The 21,628-nt window shown below is 43.3% G+C and overlaps 1 protein-coding gene across 1 annotated transcript in view; it reads right to left on the reverse strand.

Annotated features, from left to right (window-relative positions):
* Window positions 1–4,117: 4,117 nt before the first annotated feature.
* The window catches only part of kcnh1b (potassium voltage-gated channel, subfamily H (eag-related), member 1b), a gene marked incomplete at both ends in the record, with an annotated part of 90,822 nt that continues 73,311 nt past the window's right edge, over window positions 4,118–21,628 (reverse strand). Inside the window, 2 exons of the mRNA XM_083970031.1 lie at window positions 4,118–4,984; window positions 20,124–20,320. Of these exons, the coding sequence (XP_083826157.1) occupies window positions 4,118–4,984; window positions 20,124–20,320 (1,064 nt within the window). The remainder of the gene's footprint in view (window positions 4,985–20,123; window positions 20,321–21,628) is intronic.

Genomic DNA, 21,628 nt, shown 5'->3' on the forward strand with positions numbered 1-21,628 from the left:
TGTGTTCACACCAAACGCGATGGACGCGATGCCATCGCCCGTACAGCGAGTATCGCGTCGCTTGACACATTTGTCACATTTTTCACCATCGCTTCATCGCGCTATGACGCAAACCACCTCCCGCTATTTTCTTTCTCTCGTCAACCATGGCTGAGAAATATTAATAAATATAAATACATATGAAATATTCACAAGGAGGAAGCTGTAGGTCCTCTGACCCTCTGCAGGCATTATCTTTTTTATTACAATCGCGGTAAAAGTACGATGTTGTGTCGTAAAGCTCCGGGAAACAGCCATGGATGTGTTATATTATTGATCTGAAGAAAACACACACAGCCCCGGGGTTTTTTTTTTTTTTTACACAGCCACAGGTTCTCTGGACGAGGGTCTGGTGAGAGACTACAGCCACAGTAATCCTCTCCACCATGTTTTGAAATGTGTGTCTGCAGCTGTGTCGGTGACGTGGTTGAATATCAACACTGATTGGATGTCGCGGCACAGCGTCACGCGATGTCGCTTGAAAAGTTCAAATTTTTCAACTTCAAGCGATGGACGCTTCATTGCTTCATCGCGTCGCTCGTATCGCCCGAAACGTGTCGCCCGACGCGCCATCGTGTGTCATCGCGTCATTTACATTTACTTTTAATGGAAAGTTGTGTCGTTTATCGCGTTTGGTGTGAACGCACCGTTAGTCATATGTGGCTATGCAGACCATTGCAACATCCAGTGTGTCTTCTCCACTTCTGGAAGAAGGTGGTAAAGTATCATCCTGGTATTTCTGCATCCTCCTGCCGTTTCTCTAATGTCCACAAGACGCAACAACAGGAAAACTCTTGATTGTACAGAACTGGAAAACGCCTGTCTTTGAAGACAAAGTTCGGCGGGAGATACAAGATTCAAGTATGTTTGGATGTCTTCACCTCCGTCAGCAGGTGTCTGTGAGCGAGCTGTGAGTGAACAGACTGTGGTGGCCAGTAGGTGTCGCTGTGATCAAGGTGAGAGTAGCAAACACACAACAGGAAGTCAGTCGGAAACCCATGGAGGAAAAAACAGAAGGAATTAAAAACTGAATCTGGAGGTCCTTGTTGAGGAACTACTGCACTTAACACGGTCTCTTTGTAAGTTAACAATGGTTGCTTCATTTCCTGCTCTTGAATGGGAAGTTAAAGTTTATTTGTATCATCAGCTGTTCTGTGGAGCAGTGCATGCTTGTTTCTATAAAACTGAAGATGGTTCAGGATGGTGTGGTGAGTTGGAGTTCACCAAAGTTCAAGGACCTTTTCTGTCTGTTTTGAGTTTTGCAGTCGTGTCTGGGCTCTCAGAATAATCTCTAAGATGACTGAAGAGATGAGCCAAAGGAAAAACGGTTGCATATAAAGTCATTAAGGTTTTCAAACCTTTGATGGAGGCACAACAAAGACATCAAAGCTAAAAGCGAAGAAACATCTGATTGAGCCGAGAAGTTCAAAAACAACAATCATCAGGTTTCAGCTCACAAATCGTGACCGACAACACAAAAAGCAAACAACACCAGCCGATGGATCAACAGTCGCTGCTGTCGCTGTTCTGTGGATGTTTGTCTACAGGTGAAAACGTAGGAAAATGTTTCACGCCTCCGTTTCACACCTCACGTTTGCACCGAAGATGGTTTTAGTTGCTACAAGTCGTCGCTGAGCGTTCGGAGGCAGAACCAGCGACTTCTGGAGAGAAAACATTGTCCTTCACCAGTGGACAGCGACTCATTAAGTTTCTACAAAGAGGCAAAAGTCTGAGGAGAGGTGCGACATCTCTCCCAGAGGAGGCACTGACCGACCTGCACCTCTAACACCGACCGAACCAGAGTCCTGCCAGAGACCAAAACACACCGGTGGCTTACTTCTTAACGCAGTAGACATTTTCTTTTGTTTACGAGACTTTCCTGCTCTCTAGCGGTTAATTCAATGCAGCTTTAATCATTAGTGAAACCTTAAAAATGCAGAGAGGAAGTAATTGTCAGTTTTTGCAGCGACTTCTTTCAGATAGTAGATCCAACACCAGCAGTTTTTCATGACTTGAAGGTAATGTGGTTTTGTTTGGTTTGGTCAGGACAGTAACATCACGGTTTACAGTGTTTTTACCCGAATGTTCAACTTGTTTGCAACCAACCAGTGAGACCGCGTGTGTGTTCACTGCAGGAAAACTCTCACAGTGCTGGACTGTCGGTTGTTTCCCTGACATGATGGAGTCTGTTGATCAGACAGAAGTCAAGTCCTCCAGCAGTTACACTCAAAGACAAAAAACATTAGAAATGAATCACGCAGAAAAGACAGACTGAAAACCAAAACCAGTCGACTGGTTTTAGTTGCTGATAGAGATACTATATGATACCTATAAAACCCCATTTCCACCTGGAGTCAAGGTCCTGGAGAAAACACACATAAATAGAGGTGACCTTCAATTTCGTGGGTATACCCTGTGGAAATGTCCACCAACCCCGCCCACTTAAGATTAAAGACTAAGATAATGTTACTTATTACCAGGTAGAGAAAACTAGAAGTACGGAAATGTACTCAAAAGGGTACAAACCTTTGTCGCTCCAGGCATACCTTTTTTAGAGACAATTTTGTACCCATTGGTGCCGGTACATTTTTGTACCTTTTCAAAATGTACCAGTTTAAGTACAACATCTGGAACATTTATGTGCCTTTTCTACCCCCAAAAGGTACACATGGGTACTCTAGAGTACAATAATTGGCCCTATAGGCTACAGTAGGACAGAACTGTACCTTTAAGTACAGAAATGTCCCCCTTCTGTACCCCTATTTTTCTCAGATATCCAGGTGCCGGGTGGAAATGGGGTCTCAACACTGTATATTCTTAAATAGCATTAACCATTTCCAAAAAAACACCTGAATCACAGAGTGTGGGTCCAGATTCAGATGCATTCAGGCAACCACAGACTCATGAGCTTAATAAATCACATTATTATTGGTGTTGTTTGAATTTGGAAATGGTAGATATGATCTCCACTCAGAGGTGGAGACTCTTTCATTTGAATACATGCAAATTCCTATATAGAAAAAAAAACAATATTAAAACCTTTCAAACGTCCAGCTCTGTGCAGGGACATCAACATCAGAAACATTTTTGGCCTCATTTTCACTTTAAATCCTTCACATTCATTCCTATAAACGCTGCTCATCCCAATAATCAAAGACACAGTGTTTCAGTTTGCATGAACATGGTGGTGACATTTTGTTGTCACATCTCACCAAGCAAAAACCATCAACCATCAGGTGCAAGATCTGGTCCACACAGTGTTCCTCAACCTGTTCAGCAGCCTCTTGCTCCGACTGAACGGCCATCTCTAGTCTTGACTGTTGCTCAATCACATAACAACGGCTTTGATATGACGACGTGCGGTTGTTAAGACGGTGCTACGCCGAAAGACACCAACTGTAAGTATGTGGAACACGTGAAAACATGGACGCCATTGAGTTTTAAAGGTTTGTGAATCTGTAAAATCAGATTCTCAACTCAGGTGCATTGACACTGACATCTAAATTGACTTTTATTTGTAAAAACTGTAGCAAATGAATCAACAGGGTGTCTGAAACTTGATAAAAAACAAACACACCCCTGTTTGCTTTGCGGTGCATCACCTCTTGAGTGAGAGTACAGACATTGAGAATGGACCAGTCGGTATCCGGAGGCTCTGAGCAGCTAGACAGACCTTGTCGACCAGACTTCATCAAAGCCACCAAATCACAGTGTCATAGTAACCCCCGTTCAAAACAACAACTTTTAAAGCCTTCTCTTATTATTGCCGATATCGTGTGAAGGTCTGCAGGCTCCAAACCCTCCTGAGGACCAAAGGTGCCGTTGTGACTGCCATGACGCTTTCTATAAACTCTGATCAAAGCAAAAATCCAACTCGCGCTCTTTCTAGTCTGACGTCAGTTCAGTCCGTAACGTCTCAAACAGCAGAGTGATGCTACGAACCTACCAAAGTGCTTTAGTCTTCCGCGTGGATATCGCCAGTGACGACCATGAGCACAGCTTCACACTCTTCCTCTCTGACATCAAGAGGCTGAACGATTCAAGTTTTGACTCCCACAGGCTCAATGCCATGTTCAGTTTACGAGACGCTGTCCTTGTCGGAGTCGGGGGACGGCGGCCGCGAGATCTCGAAGAAGGAGCCCGACGACTTACGGGATTTGAGGAGTCGGAGCATCTCGGCCAACTGACCCTCCAGCGCCGCCATTCGACCGTTCAGAGATTTGATGTCTCCTCTCAGCTCTTGTTTCAGCTCGAGGAAAGAGGCCTGTATGCTCTGCTCCGGGATCGGACAGAAGACCTTCTCCTTCTCCTCGGACTGAACCGGACTGCGCTCCTGTGGCGTCCTGGCATCGCCCGCGTTGTCCAAACGGAGATCGCTCTTTGTGATGCCGCTGTCGCACGAGTCGGTTTTCTTGAGGGACGTCTCGTCGTGAGACTTACTAGTTCTGTCGGGCAGCGTCTCCATGGACTCGGCCTTGGAGACGCTGCTCCACGACTCCGCCTTCACCACCGACTCCTTGAACCGTCCCCAGCCTTTGGCTTTGGGCGGCGGCTCTGCGGATTTGCAGCCGGTCAAGTTTCCGTTTTGGATGACGGCGGTGGATGGAGTGTGGAGGATGACTCTGCTGGAGGTTCTGGACGAAGAAGAGGAGGAGGTGGTGGGCGTGGCTGGGTTCTCTGTCACCATGGTGATACTCGTAGAGGCGAGGACTTCTGGACCTTTGGACTGCTGCTGCTCGAGGTGAGCCGTGCCACCACCTTTTTCCACGTCACCAGAGCCGTGGCCGACCCGCTCGGACGCAAGCCGAGCCTCCCGCTGCTGCCGGAACCGCTGGAAGAGTCGACGCACCGGGTGGTCCGGGGGGAGATTCAGAGGAGCCTCGTTCTTCCTCTTCAGCATCTCCTCCTCCTCACGTTTCACATCACTGATCTTCCGGAAGACAATCTGTTTAAAGACATAAAACCAGAAGAAGATCAGAAAAAGACTTTAAGGTTAGCTGAAGGATTTGCGTTGACGGGCGGATTTTGACATCCGCCCGTGTGGTGACTCCAAACAGAAGTCCACACAGAGCTGAAAAGGTTCTTCTAAAACTGACTCATTAGCTGCGTTTCAGCTATTGAACAGCAACTGAAAATCTGAACCTGAAAACCTTATCGCATTCAAGTACAGGTGTCCTCCAAGACCCTGTGACATCACTGCTGGGTCAGAGGTCACCTCTAACCTGGTGCAGTGAAGTTTTTTAATGAACATTGTTGTTGATTATTGTTGTTTTCTGTTGTGTGCTATGCTCAGTAATGCATTGCATTGCACTTATTGTACTGCCTGAGTTGTCAATGCTTGTCATGTTGTAGTATTGTGTGTTGGATGTTGTACGTACAGAGTGACAATCAATTTCCCTTCAGAGGGATTAATAAAGTCAACCAACCAACCAACCACACTAAATCACAGCCATCGGTGATGCAGGTGAACCACCGGGCAGTGGAGCAGCTGTTGGATGATTTCTTTAAGGTTCACTTGGCCAAGCACTTAGTTTTACGTCTATTATTCATGTTTTCTATCAACTCCCTGAAGAAAAAAAAAATCAAAACTCTTAAGCGTTGCTCTCAATTCAGTTTCATCAACTCCCCAGTGCATGGTCTTCAATTGACGGTACAGTATCTGTGGTAAGAGTTTGTTATTAAAGGTTGGATGAATATCTGTCTGTTGTCTATTGTCAGGGTTGACTATCACTGTATCTTGGGTTTTGGTACAGTAACAAAAGAATACAAATTGAAACTGATATGAAAACACTTTCAGTGGATTTACTGATCAGATTTACTTGATTGACTCATGAGTTTGTGCTGTTGACTTGTGTTGACGATGCTGAATCCACCTTTATGCTGACTCGCCATGTACCATGTTAGCTGAGTCCTGAGGAAACCAGCAGGTGACACACAGCGAGGAAAATGTTTCCTCACTTTCCTCTTCTGAGATCGGAGAACAGATCTCAGAGAGTCCCACCCGGAGCCTCGGGCCATCAATTAAAAGTGCATGTTCAGCCGCGTCGGACCGAGCGCTCGCATCGTAAAGTGTGTGTGGATCGAGCATCTGCTTCTGCTGTTAAAACAAGCTCATTCATTATTAAAGAAACGTCTCTGTGCTCTACACAGCTCTGAGCCCTGATTAGAAAAAAAAAAAGTAAAATCATGTAAGAAGCCTTTTCTTTTTCTCAAGCTTTGATCTGAAAGTTGGAACAAGTGCAGACGGTTCAGGGTTAAAGATCTTCATCCAAACATCTGGACTTCAGACAAAAAACTGAAGTGTTCTCTACAGGACGTTGAGGTCAATTTCAGTCTTCTCATGACTTATCATGAATTAAATGAACTTTTTGTTTTGTTTCCTTTTGTCTGAAATATTAACTTGAGGGGCCCTGACGTCAAACTGCACCAACTGGACAATATAAACATTAACACATATTTTCATTAAAAATCTACAGTAATGTAGGGGTTTTACTCAAAGACACTCCCTTATTTACTATGATACGGTATTAGTATTTATAATTCTCAAAATAAACAGTAAAATAACAACTTTTTTCTAAAAATGTGTTCAATCTAAATAACAAATCTTATTTTACATATTTGTGTTTTGAGGAAAACACAAATATTTAAATAACCTATGGAATTCTTTACCACCAGAAATCAAATCCCAAACAGAATTAAAGATGTTTAGTGCTAAAGCTAAACATTGGCTTAAGCAGCAGCAGAAATGTGAACATTAACTTCTCTCAAGTCACTGTCAATACAGCATTTTACTAATGTTTAATGTATTTAATTTGTGCAGTTTCTTAATCTAAATTTTGTAGCTGTGTTTATTTATGCATGATACCTATTTACTAAAATAAAATTAAAAATTAAATTAAAACTTTATCTTTTTTTTCTTTTCTTTTACTTTTATTTGCTCTTGCTTTTAACTCTGTTTTTAGTGTTTTTGTTTGTTTTTATTCTGTCTCATGCTTCTTTTTTTAAATGTTTTGTCTTTATGTAAAGCACATTGAGTTGCCTTGGTATGAAATGCGCTATATAAATAAAGATGCCTTGCCTTGCCTTGCCTTTACTGAATTTCTATTATTGCACTTATTGTATTCCGTATGTTTTATCCTTCTTTAGCCTGACCAGGGACAAAGACTGCAAATTAGCTGAAGCTAGACGTCTTGTATGCATCGCATTTTTCATTCTTTGTGGCAATGTTGTATGTATCGTCCCTGTTAAATAAACATTAAAATAAATAAAATAAGATTTCCAGGGTTATTCTGTTAGTAACCTTCAGGTAAAGTCAGGCCCGACTCACCTGTATCTACCCATGACGCTGTGTGAAAACAGCGTCATGGTCCTTTAATTAAAAGCTCCACTACAGCTCCACCTGTTGCAGGTGAAGCAGGAAGTGAAGGTCGTGTTACAGCTGACCTCTGCTGAGGCTGACGAGTCTTTGACCGACCGACCGGTGGCGGCACCGAGGCTTTCCTCTCAGCGATGTCATCAGTATGTTGAACCCTGAGCCAATCGCTGAGCTCCTGACCTGCTGAAATTGGATCCAGCTGGACTGAGCTCTGTGAGGATGATGAGGAGGCAACACAGGACATGAGAGAACTGCTAATCTTCAACCTCTGCTGCCGTGTTGCTCCTGACAGGAACTATACATCAGGCCGCCACCCCTTTGATATACAGCCAACTGAAGCTGCTCTCTGCTGGGCTGGATGTAAATCCCACAGTCTGCACCGACTCTAAACATTCAGGACTCTGTTATTACAAACTCAAAACCTGCTGCAGTTGAGGAGTCTGGTGACTTGTTTTCATCAGAAACCAGTTGTGACCCCCTCACCGACACCTCATGGCTCATGGTGGTGGAGTCTGTCTTTCAGCTCAGTGTTTGGTCTCCACCAGCAGCCGAAGAAACCGCCTGAGGCTCCATCATGTTCACCTGCTGCTGCTGTTCGTGTGTTTACTGACACAGCACCAATTGAAATTACAAATGAGCAAAATCAACAAATTAAATAGATAAAATAAGGTGTACAATAGACATTTAGACCAAAAACGTGTAGGCTGAAGTATAGCTTATTTTGCACATTACAAATCCAGTTATCACTGCAAACTACTGCTTCATTTAACCCTAACCATTTTCATAAACAAAGTCAAAAAAAGATCTTCAGCTTAAAAGGCTCCATAGTTCATAGTTCTAAATGATATGAGTGGAGCATTCTACTTTTAAGTGTTTTTGTGGTTATTGTACTTGTTACGCCCCAGAACTTCATTGGCCCAGAGGGGCATAACAATGGACCCAAGCAATGACCCAAACACAAAGGCACTAAATTAACTAAAAGGAGATTTAATACAAAAACATAAAAGTGATACAAACAAATAACACAAACTAAAACAAAAGCCATTATGGGAGGCAGGAAGCCCAGCAGTCCCCACGCACTGCCCCCGCTTTCCAGTGTCAGCTGCAAGGTATTTAACTGGCCAGCCCAGGTGAGCCTCGTTCTGGTGATTGAGGCCTGGGTGGAGCTGTGAGGGAGAAGGGAGAGAGACATAGACAAGGCCGAACCCCCTTCGGCCGTAACACCCCTCCCTTAAGACAATGAATAAACAAAATAGGGCCTATCATACCGTTTATTCATTGCAACATCTTAAAGAAAAGGTCTACCGAACCTGGCCTCAACTAAGAACACCAACATTAAGCACATGTATGAAATCAAAACCCTGGGACTGCGGTCAGGACACAAAGGATCAAAGTGGATCCAACAAGATCAAAATACAAAAAGGCCAACCAACACTCGATTTAAGAGAGTGAGCCAACAGTAGCCACACAAGTGGGTGCCACTCCCACCAGATACAAAAATGGCTACCACCATGAGGGAAATTACGAAACAAAGGTTATTTTACTTACAACACTGTGGTGACCAAACACAAAATCGAGTGCAGCCACAACCTAACGGGTCATACAAAACAGCTGCATTTAGCAAACACACAAAGACCCGAACAAACAAAGTGAACTGCCACTGCGACGACGCCAAATGACCACCAAGCAGTCTGCCATTAATCAGGCACTGATCTTATAAATCACTAAGTCAACTCCATCACACAAAGATCCACTGATCTATGGAGTGACGCACACGAGGTCCAAACGAAGCCACAACTAAGCAACCAGTAACATACACAAGTGACTCAACCGAAAGTGGACTACCACAGCACAAGACAAAAGAGGTCACACAGTAGCCACTGCTACACAAAATGTTGCCAACTCACACCTAAGCTGCAACCGAACGACCCAACGAACTTACTGTGCAGGAACCACACAATAAGTCACATCCCCAAAGTTACTGTTACCATTTTACACGGAATCCAGACAAAACTAGAGGTAGAGCCAACCCAGAAGCGATTGTGATCCCGCTGCTGTGCAACTCTGTAGAAGAGTGACGTTGTGGAGAGTCACCCTGTAATATGGTTAACTATCTAGTCTTCAGTGGCTTCCCGGGAGGCTTCTTTAAACGTTGAACTCTGCGAGTGAACAATGGACCAAGGCAAGGCCCACTGCCACACAGAAAACGTACCCACACCCAGGTTTCACCACCAAAAATAAGAATGGCAAAACATCAAAGTGGCGCAAGAGTCTCTCTCTGCCCGACGACTACCTTACAGGGAGCTCTCAAGTAAACACAGGCAGTCAGTTAAATCACAAACCATCTTGCAAAGAAGACTACTACAGCTACAAACCTTTACTTCACCTCATGGTTGTTCGATCCCGGACGAGCCCCCAATTGTTACGCCCCAGAACTTCGTTGGCCCAGAGGGGCATAACAATGGACCCAAGCAATGACCCAAACACAAAGGCACTAAATTAACTAAAAGGAGATTTAATACAAAAACATAAAAGTGATACAAACAAATAACACAAACTAAAACAAACAAAAGCCATGATGGGAGGCAGGCAAGCCCAGCAGTCCCCACGCACTGCCCCCGCTTTCCAGTGTCAGCTGCAAGGTATTTAACTGGCCAGCCCAGGTGAGCCTCGTTCTGGTGATTGAGGCCTGGGTGGAGCTGTGAGGGAGAAGGGAGAGAGACACAGACAAGGCTGAACCCCCTTCGGCCGTAACAGTACTACATGTTTTTAGGTAATTTTCCAGATTTTTCCATAAATTGACAGTTTAAAAAGACACGTGTGGAGTGTAAAGAATTAAAAAGTGCATATTCAGGAATTAAAGAGGTTTATTATGAGATTAATTGATGAGATAATAAACTAAATAAGTTAAATGTTAAAGCAGGCAGCCATACGTTTTTACACTGAGTCTTTTTCTTTTCCTTTCTGCTGTTCCCTTCAGGGGTCGCCACAGCCAATCATCTGCCTCCACCTAACCCCTCTCCTTTGCATGAGTCACAAGATCTTTCTGTGTAGTGGTTAAATGCAAACTTTTTTGTTCTTCCCTTGTTAACGTGTTAACGTGCAATATTCACACAGGTCAACAGATGGCACATAGCACCTGTGAGGAACCGACTTGAGGACGGAGGCGTCTGCTGCTGCTGCTGAAACCAACACTATGAATAAACAACCTTAAACCTCTTTGACTGGCAGCTGTGTGAGAGTAGAAAACCACTAAACCTCAGCTGCAGACGTCTCTCTGGAGCTGAGATTTGAGAATGTGCCTCGATATACAGTAAACTTCTATAGAAAAGGAGAATATTTTCAGATTCCTGAAGTTTACTGGTAAAGTAGTTGAACTTTAAATGTAAATCTTGTGAGATGAGATGTTCAGCGAGCTGCTGCAGGCAGGTGGAGGTTCTGTGGGCCGAGGGTTTGGAGGTGAGAGCGGCTCTGGCAGGTCATCTCTCTTCACCAGCGTCATTATTGCACAGCCAAGCAGAACAAGACACGGCGGCTCTCACATCGATTTACAGCAGAGAGAGAGAGAGAGAGAGAGAGAGAGAGAGCCCTTTATGGCCACCGTCAGTGTTTTATACCTCGTCTTCGTTCCTGCTCTGCTCTGTGTTCGTTCTCATCTGACACGGCTCAGTGAAAAACAGACCAACACCTGAGCGCTGGTTTACTCAGCTTTATTAACAATCCACCTGATAAAACGCTTTGCTTTGTTTTGTTTTGCACAGCTGTTTTCATTTTGCCTCATGAATTCTCTACAAATGAGTTTCAGACACATGAAAACAGAGAGGGAAACAGATGATGGAAGATTTTTTTTTTTCTCAGTCAGTTGCGTACATGAACTGATGAAGCCTCTTGGATGAGAGGTGAAACGTCTTCCTAGACAAATAACTAAGTCCAGTTGCTTTCGATTTAACCTCCTTTGAAATACTATGACCTGGGCAAATGAGAATATGCACCGGCTCATGATGGAAGATTTTCTTTTGGAAAATGATCATATAATCTTTAAATAGCAACTGAACTACAGATCAACGCAGTAAAATAAGTTCATAAAACAAAGATGGACTCCACCGACGGGTTTCTGAAGCTTTACTTCACTTGCCAGGGTCTGACTCCGCCCTCCTGACGACCCAACCCAAATATGGGCAAACAGGAACAGAACTCAGACTTGAACTCAACTCAAGGATGAACTGTCGGACTATAAGCCGCTACTTTTTCCCCAGCTCTCGTCTCTGCACCGCGACACAAACGCGCTCCGTAACCCGTAATCTTTTGTTTATGACGGTTAAGACTACACAAACACACACGTCGTAACATCATATATGTTATGTATTATCCTTCGTTGTAAACAGATGCACATGGAGGAGAGGAGCGGAACCAAAACAGACAGTCACAGTTCCCTACTGTCTTTCTGTGTAAATATCTCATGTTACAACATGAAAACCTGCAGCTTATATTCAAGTGCGGCCTATATATGTATTTTTTCTTTTAAAATTTAGTTGGTGCGGCTTATATTCAAGTGCACTCAATAGTCCGAAAAGTACGGTAGTTTTGCTGCTCGAAGGTGAAAGGTGGAGGTCTGCGTGGCCTTGTGAGTATCTTGTGAACCCTTTAAGGGGATTTCAAAGTGGTTAAAATGTTCTGTGATGAAGAGGATGTGAGCTGAACTGGTGTTGACGGCGGTGGCGCTGGTTTTAGTTGTTCCATGTTGGTTCTGAAGAAGCTGCAGCAAAACGAGGAAGTGTGTGTGTTGTGATGGTCGCCTGTGTGTCCTCACTTCCTGTTTCTGAACCGTGTGTATTTAAAGTTTTTTCTGAGAGCGTCTGTCTCCTCAGGCGTCAGGTGGGTCTAGTCTGTCTGTGGTTTTAAAACAGTTTCACTTCAGCTCTCAGCGACGAGGAGAAGACGGCGGTGGGCGGGGTCAGGAGGCTGATGATGGATCACCGATGGAATCTGTGCATCGATCAGCGTGGTGGTGTCGATCAATAGAAGGTCGTATTAAACTGACCTTTCAGGGGCTGAAGGACTCGTTAAGTCCTGCAGCTGATGACCAGAGAGCAGTGGCGGACTGGGACAATAATTCAGGCCGGGAATTCTCATACAGACCACCATTCCTCTAGTTGTGTATTCTAACCCTATTTGATAGTTAACTCATTGAGTGCCGCGCTCCTTTCCAAAGTTTTAGTCAAGTGTACCGGCAATTTAGACCATTTTTGACTTTTTATGTAGAGCCACAGTGTATTCTATATTATTGCCACCAACACATACTGTGGCTCAATTGAAAGGTTTACCTTAATGCTTCAAGTGGCCACAAACCGTTTGTTTCTACGTGCCTCTGTTCCTGAGAAAAGTCAAGCTAAACATGGCTGGGTTTCACCAAAATCCCTCCTTTTTTTCTAGAAAAGGAGATAGAGCGTCTTTTATGAAAGGTGCTCTGTTTGTGTCTGTCGCTCTTCTGACACTCGCATTTCTGGATCAAAGGGCTCGTATAAGATAAATATATACAACAATGGTTGTTCTATTCACAAAACCACCAGCGGGGGCGGGGGGGGCGCCACTAAACAACAATAACACAGACGCACCGTGCCGTGTCACAGCCTCTAGCCGCGGAGCGTGAGGGTCAGTCGGCCACCGCGGCTCGGGAAGACCGGTCCCGCCGGTGGTCGTGGTCCTTCTGTGGTTCGGGTCGGTGATGCCGGTCTGCTTTGGTCCAGAGACCATCAGATTTTACCGCGGGAGGACTTTGGGGAGGACACGGTGTTGCTCCAGCTGAAGACCGGGTGGACTGTCGGCTGAGAGCTTCCTGGTTCAGCTCCGAGCAGCTCGAGCAGCTGGAGCAGCAGCGCAGGTGAGAGCAGAGCAGCTGCTGCATCTGCATGCAGAACTCGTTTGCAGAAGCCGAGTTATGATAAAAACTTCCAGATCATGAGCTGTCATGTGACTTTGATCGTCATCTATTTCAGTTCTCCTCGTCGTAGAGTCCCCAAATTTACATATAATGTGTATTAAAGTGTCTATTTTCATAATTAAAAAAAAAAGCAAAAAACGTAAAATTACGTTTTCGGCACTCAACGCATGGGAACGAAAAACGAGAAATTACGTGGTTGGCACTCAATGAGTTAAAAGAAATTTAGGAGTGACCAATAAGTTATCTATTTGAATATATGATTTTCATTGAAAACCCTGTTTTCAAATGTTATAGCAATGGGTGAATCCTCAAAAACCCATGATGACAGCAGCCATAGGGTACACAAATGTACAAGGCAAGACACACAAAACAATGGGCCTATATTTTTTTTAAAAGAGAGAGAAATACTAGCTCGGATGTTCAATAATTAACTTTACTTTCAAGCATCAAACTTATCAAATTTATCAAAACTGGAATAAATTAACTTCTTTAGAATACAATATTCACTCATTAGTGTCAATAAAGCAGATCAGTAAGAGTAAGCAGTCAGCCATTATCCCTAGTAAACCAGTATGCAACAAAATCATATTTTTCATTCATCTCTAGGTATTCTGGATTGATTGTCGGGCCGTGTGTGTGTGTGTGTGTGTGTGTGTGTGTGTGTGTGTGTGTGTGTGTGTGTGTGTGTGTGTGTGTGTGTGTGTGTGTGTGGAGGGGGCTGGGGCGGCACATGTGACTTCCACTATTGTTGTTTAAGAGGTGGTGGTATTAACCCTCCGTGAGACACACAGTCTGTGGTGGTGACGGTGATTGAAAGCTCTAGCGTTTTTGACTGACCTTCCCTCCTGGTCAACATGTCACTTATTTTGCAACATTTCGCTGCATCTGTGGCGAGGGCCTCTCTCTCTCTGCTCCACCTTTCCTTTTCTTCTGTCCCTCCATTTCTCTCGACTACTAGAGTGAACACAGCGGAGCTAATTGATTGTTGTGTGACGGATGACCATCAGGCCACTGGGAAGCATCCCGGTGGCCTGATGGCCAGTCCGCCACCCGGGCCCGGCTCTACGCAGGGGCAAGAGGGGGCAGTGCCCCCTCAAATAAATGTCTTGCCCCCTCAAATCCAAATTTTAGAAGTTGAGAAAGCACATTTTAATATACTCAACAAATGTGTATATTACCAAAGAGAAAGAAGTTAAGTTGGGGGTTCAGACATCCCTCTATCTAGACATGCCGGTAGTCCGACACTTTTTGATACCGCTATTCCGCGCGTCTCTTTTTTTTCTTTTTCTTTTTTTTTACAGCTGCGATACCCAGGCGCGTCTCTCTCTCTCTTTTCTTTTCAGCATGCCTATCACCGGTTTGATGAGGGAGTGATGTTCTTAATCTCAACAACTAAACATCAAGTCATAAACAAAACTGACACACATGATAAACAAACAGAACTATGCTGCAGTTTGTTTGTCAACTTTAACTGGACCCAGAGTCTGTACTAATAAATATCTATCTATCAAGTTAACCTGTCACCTTCAGCACCACGGACAGCGCCGCGGATGAGCCGCGGAGAAGCTTCATCTGTGAGCGTCTGGGCTCTGGGCTTAGGGCCTGGGGCCTCATTTATCACAACTGTAAGTAAGCAGTGTAAAACTGCTGCTACTAAATGTTTTGCTTAGCCCTACGGCGAAAAGACACCCAAAATATTTACACCTTTTTCAGATCTATCAAACTGTGCGTGCACAACTCTCAGCAATTTCTCTTCGATAAATCAAACTGGATCCAAGAACGGTGCGCAGTTGCGCAAGTGAACGCACCTCCGTCCCCGGAATGCCTAGACACAACCATATATGGTCAGCACGTGCATATTAATTAGCCATGTGCTCTGTGGAGCGACAACAAAGTGACAACAAAGACAACGGACGGAGGGCGGGGGGAAGAAAGCGAGATAGCTACATGGCATCGGGCAATAAATCAGTCAGAAAAATGATCTTGCATTTTAACAAAGCTACAATAAAAACAAAAACCTCCCAAATCTCAACAAAAGGGAGCAGAAATAAGAATAATCTTACTCTTAATAATCTTAATCCTACAAATTGACAAAATTATCTGCAGTAGCACAAAAATCCGCTGAAAAAGGGACAGTGTTCTTTTCTAAAATGTTCTGTCTCCCCCCCCTCCTCTTCTCAGAGTACATCAGAATGCTTCACTCACATTTTAAAATCACAAAAATTTTCTAGGGGGATGCCCCCAGACCCCCCTACAGGTATTTAGCTACTCACCTTTTTCACCCCCTCTGGGTTTGCAATGCATCTTCAGGTATATGCACCCCCTCCCCCCCCCCACTATAATGTGGCTCTTTGCATTACAACAGTAAAGAATTTGGGCTCTAAGACCCTGGTTGGCCCCCCTGACCCCTAGTTGGACAGGTCTGAAGGTAGAGGCCTGACAAATTGCAATCCACTTCTCCAGGTTGGGGTTGGACACATAGCCAACAACCCAATTCAATGAAGTTACTATAAGCACAGAGAAAGAAAAGTGCTGGAGCATGATGTGTTCACATGATGCCCCCTTCACATTTCTGACTGCCCCCTCATATATGCCTGCCTAGAACCGGCCCTGCCGCCACCGCCAGAGAGGAAGAAGAGGAGGAAGAGGAGGAGGAGGAGGAGGAAGAGGAGCAAAACAAAACAACAGATGCTTCATTAAACTCTGATGAAACCTTTATCAAGCCCGTCATGTTTGTGACTTTATCTGAATGAGCCTGAAGCGAACAGGCTGTTCTCCTGTTGAACAGAGCTGAAGAACTGAAGAGGTGCAGAAGGGTTTTAGAGGAGGGGGGTTCTTTTATTCTTTTATTATCCAACTCCATATCTGTGTTTTTTTTTTCTGCATCATTGTGTGTGTGTTTGTTTATGCTGATCCTTCTCTTTGTCCTGAGTCATATTGATGTACATTGTTTGTTTTCTCTCTCCGTCCTGTTTCGCTCTTTTAATGCTGCGGTTTTGTTTGTCAAAGCACTTTGATCAGAGTTATTATAATGTTATCATAACATAATATTATAACAATGGTATTATTATTGGCAGTAATAGTTGTTGTACTACCTTGACTTCTGACCTTCTGAGGTATCACCATGATGAGACACAGATAGATGGATGGATGGATGGATGGATGGATGGATGGATGGATGGATGGATGGATGGATGGATGGATGGATGGATGGATGGATGGATGGTGTGGAGGCATAAAAAAAACACAGCTAACTCTTCTGAATCTGTGACAAATAATCGAATCAATTCTGCTGTTTGTTATTTGTTATGTTCCCTTCAGACAGACTGAGGAGAACTGAAGCGTCAGACTGAGCCGAGTGTGTGTGTGCGTTTTTGTTCTTACTACGTTGTGAGTTTTTAACCAACAGAGTGAGGACATTTTGGCCAAGGGCTGTTTGAGGGTTAAGACGTTAGGTTATAATTAGGTTTAAATTAGGTTAAGAGCAGTGGTGTAGTCTAATGTTTTCTAGTGGGTAAACTGCTTTTTAGGTGGTAAACTGTTCATACTTGTATCATTGGTGGTTCTCAAACTTTTTTAATATCAAGGACCCAAAATTGACACAAATTAGACCACGGACCCCCATTGGACAACATTTTGAAGCAAACACCAGAAATACACAAACAATCAATGTACGTTTAAATTAGGCGTACGTTTTTGAAAGATTTTAGAGAAATTTCTGGAAAAAAGTGATAAGATTTTTTAAAAAAAAGTGGTAAAATTTCTAAAAAAGAAAAGAAAAAGTGAAAAAAAATGTTTTAATTGAGAAAAAAACTGGTAAAATTTCTCAAAAGAATTCTAGAAAAAGCGAAAAAGTGGTAATATTTCGCAAAAAAATGTAGAAAAATGTGGTACAATTTCTCTCTCTCAAAAAAGGGGCAAAAATACAAAAAGGGGTAAAATTTCTTGAAAAAATAATAACAAGTAAAAAAGAAAAATTGAGAAGAAACTGGTAAAATTTCAAAAAAAAAAAAAAAGTCTAACAAAAATTAAAAAAGTGATACCATTTCTGAAAAAAAAGTTTTAAAAAATTCTTGGAAAAAGTGGTAAAATTTCCAGAAAAAGTTACTTGAACCCTGTCAACCCTACCACTTTGAGAACCATTGACATTAACTTTAGTTAGATAGTTTTGTTGTACTGTATACTGGAGTATTTATGCATTTATACTGAGTATACCTGAGTATCACACAGACTACACCACTGGTTCAGAGTAATGGTTAAGGTTAGGCATTTGTTTTGGATGGTTAAGGTTAAGGTACGGGGCAATAGGGAATACATTATGTCAACGAGTGTCCTCACAAAGATAGATTTACAAGGATGTGTGTGTGTGTGTGTGTGTGTGTGTGTGTGTGTGTGTGTGTGTGTGTGTGTGTGTGTGTGTGTGTGTGTGAAGGCAGCACTCTGTCATCATCCACCTCCACAGGGCGACATCACACCTGCTCTGAGCCGAGAACAAAGCAGCTTATGTAAAGTCTTCAGACGACAACAGGCCGAGCTGCAAGACGATCGTCACTCACACACTCACACACTCACTCACTCACGCACACACACTTACAACAGCCGCCGAGTGTTTGTGTCAACACTGAACCGAGAAACAAAACTGCAGCAGAAGGAAAACGGTGTAAAGTTCGTTTTCTTCTCACATCGGAACAGACCTGTGATCACAAGGGTTTGGTTGTTTCCTACTAGTCCAGGCAATCCAGCTCATTTTGGACCCAAAATAGAACTAATTGTAACAGAATGTGTTTCACCATCCATCATTTATTTGAGGTGTCCAGAACAACATACTAAAAGTCCTAAGAAATCCTAGTTGGGGAAATATGTTTAATTCTCATCAATCCAACATTGATTTACTGTATAAAGTCTATGGTGCCAATACAATAAACCCCAATGGGTCTATTTTGTACCATAAGTCAATTAGTGTTGAGCTCATTTGCATATTTAAAATTCATTTTCCAAGAAACTTGAAATACAGAAATGGTCATTTTCATGGATACATTCATTGTGTAAAGTTTCATTCTGGTAGGAGTAAAGGAAAAAAAATGGGCCTATTCCGATGTATTTCGGGCATATTCCATATTACTCACTTATTCAAATTAATTTTCAAAAAAACGTGTAATACAAAAAATGTTACTTTTCATGGATACTTTCATTGTGTGAAGTTTCATTGTGATAGGAGTAAAGGAAAAAAACAGCCCCATTGAGGTGTATTGTATTGGCATCATAGACTTTATACAGTAAATCAATGTTGGATCGATGAGAATTAAACATATTTCCCCAACTAGGATTTCTTAGGACTTTTAGTATGTTGTTCTGGACACCTCATAGAAATAATGTATGGTGAAAAACATTCTGTTACAATTAGTCTGTCGGAAAACACTATTTTGCCTGGACTATAATACACCAGATCAACTTCTCCACACACTGAAGTAGACAAATACACCTCGGTGGTGTGGATGTCACTGTGTGTAAATCAAGCGCCTCTTCCTCCTCCTCCACAGCACGGTGATGTTTGTTTGTTTTCATACTTCACAGCAGGTTTGAGTGTGTGTGTGTGTGTGTGTGTGTGTGTTTGTTTGTGAGCAGTGAAACAGTGTCTCCGTCCGTTCTCCACTCGTCCCTCTTGAATTACAACAGAAAGGAAAACGCTGAACCTCCCTTCTTCTCCTCCGAGGCTTCATCCACTCTGACGTTTTATTTTGAAAACTCATCTCTTTTTGCTGCGTTTCCATCTGACACCGTCAAAGTCGAGAAAAACACTGAAAAAAATCCTCTAGACCCGCTTTGATTTAAAAACTCGATGAAACGATGACACAGACATTCACACGTTCACCTCCTCATTGATAATATGTAGGCTACTATTAGCTTAGCATTAGTCTTTAGCCTGGTCCATCACTTTTTTACAGTGTGTTGAACTCTCACTGTAAACAATGTAGCCTACTTCCTGTTAACACTGACACGAGCGTGCTCAGTTTACGTTATTGTGATAGGATGTGTTTATTTCTGATATGAAGCTGAAAATTAAAGGGATAGTTCACCCAAAATTGAAATTTCATTCAATTCTCATTATCTACTCACCCTCATGTGGACTAAGGGCTGGGAGAAGTTTCAGAGTCCTCCGTGGCTTCTCTGAGTTACAGGGGGTCTGTCTTCGTAAACAAAAAGACACACCAAAAAACATCCAAATACCTCCATAGTGCTCGTCTGTAATGTCCGTCTTGTATTGAAGCCCCAAAATGCGAAATTGTCCCAAAAAAAATGAAATAAGTCTATATTTCAAGCTTGTTTGTAGCAGAAGCTACTCTTCCCAGTTCGTCCAAATTTGACGAACCGGGAAGAGGAGCTTCGAGAAGCTTCTGCTACAAAACAAGCTTGAAATATAGACTTATTTAATTTTTTTCAGGACAATTTTGCATTTCAGGGCTTCAATACAAGAGGGACATTACATACGAGCAGCATGGAGGTATTTGGATGTTTTTTGGTGTGTCTTTTTGTTACGAAGACAGTTGGTATCCATTTGCAACCGTTATATGGACATGCACTGCTACACCGAGACCCCCTGTAACTCAGAGAAGCCACGGAGGACTCTGAAACTTCTCCCAGCCCTTAGTCCACATGAGGGGGAGGAGATAATGAGTAAGAAATTTCAATTTTGAGTGAACTATCCCTTTAAGTTTTATTCTTAAAGTGCTAAATGCAAAAATAAAAAAGAAAGAAAGAACCGCTCACCCTCTTCCTCAGGTTGTAGGTGAGGACCAGGTTCCTGGCGAAGTGGTTTGCGAAGTTGGCGTAAAACTCGAGGACCTTCTGCAGCTCGTCCCGTTTGATGATGTGGAGGTCGCAGTAGGTCAGCGCTCGCACGTTGGCGCAGGACTGAGCCAGCGTCATCTCCTTCCAGAAGACGTCCCCGAACACGTCGCCTTTACCTGCAGAACAACCAACACCAACACGGACGGTGAAACACAGCGCTGGCAACATTTTATCTACAGTACAAAAGCTTTTCTCAATGACAGACACATTACAAAACATTCAAAAAATATTCACATGGAAGAATCAAATATACTGTGGCAAAAGTTTGGGTCAATATGAACAGTTAAAGGACAATTCCAGGCGAATTCAACTCAGGCTGTATGTTCCTAACATTTTAGGTCTAACAGAAGGAATCTGAAGGTTTTCAGTTTAATGTCTTCTGTTTTGCGGTAGTTGTGTCTGTCCCCGCATCGCCACGGCAACAATGAATGGGAGCGGATTGAAGTTCTGCTGCTTAGGCTGTTTCCATCCCTCAAAGCCACAGACAGCGTCAGATGGCGACTCAAACATGCACCCAGAAGTTTATTTACTTCAACAAGCCGACATGTTTGTAAAACTAGATCTAATTCAAAGTCTGGCGGAGTCTCGCGCGAGACCCAGTTGCCGTGCGCGGTGTGTTCAGGTGCAGTGGGAAAGCTACCGTTTGTGTCATAAACACAGGAAGATCAACTCTGGACTTGCTTCAAGTGTAAATTTTTTTCCACAGACAGTGTCAGGTGGCTACTGAAACATGCGCCGAGAAGTTTTTTTTACTTGAAGCAAGTCCAGAGTTGATATTCAAAAGGGTACAAACCCTTGTCGCTCCAGGCGTACCTTTTTTAGAGACAATTTTGTAACCATTGGTGCCGGTACATTTTTGTACCTTTTCAAAATGTACCAGTTTAAGTACAATTGTGCACCTAGCATCTAACGGGAATATATGTAACTGGTGTGTGTGTTTGTGTAACGGATGTGCACTCACTCCACCCATAAAAGACGTGCTAACCAACCCGCCAAGTGGTTGTCAACCTCTTGGCGAAGAGGTTAGTACGTCGCCTCCGGTGCGGGAGGTCGTGGGATCGAACCCCACCTAGGGCAGGCCGTGAGAAACACAACGCAGAGGGCCAGATTGACATCGGCTACATTTGCTCTGTGACCTGTCCTGAGCGAGGATCGATTCCACGACCTCCCGCAGCTAACCACTTCGCCAAGACGTTTGACAACCACTTGACAAATCGGTTAGCACGTCTTTTATGGGTGAGTGAGTTTACTTCCGGTTCTGCTACCGCCACAACCCGTCACTTCTCCTTACTAGGTAGCTACCTCGTGACTGTGGCTCACCTGCAGACCTCCGTTACATATATTTAAAAAATAATTACTAGTTGAATGTTTAATTATTATCCCTATGTTAAATCATATTAATAGTCACCTCATAGGTCTCTGAT

Source organism: Trachurus trachurus, assembly GCF_905171665.1.
Source record: "Trachurus trachurus genome assembly, chromosome: 1".
NCBI classification, from domain to species: Eukaryota; Metazoa; Chordata; class Actinopteri; order Carangiformes; family Carangidae; genus Trachurus; species Trachurus trachurus.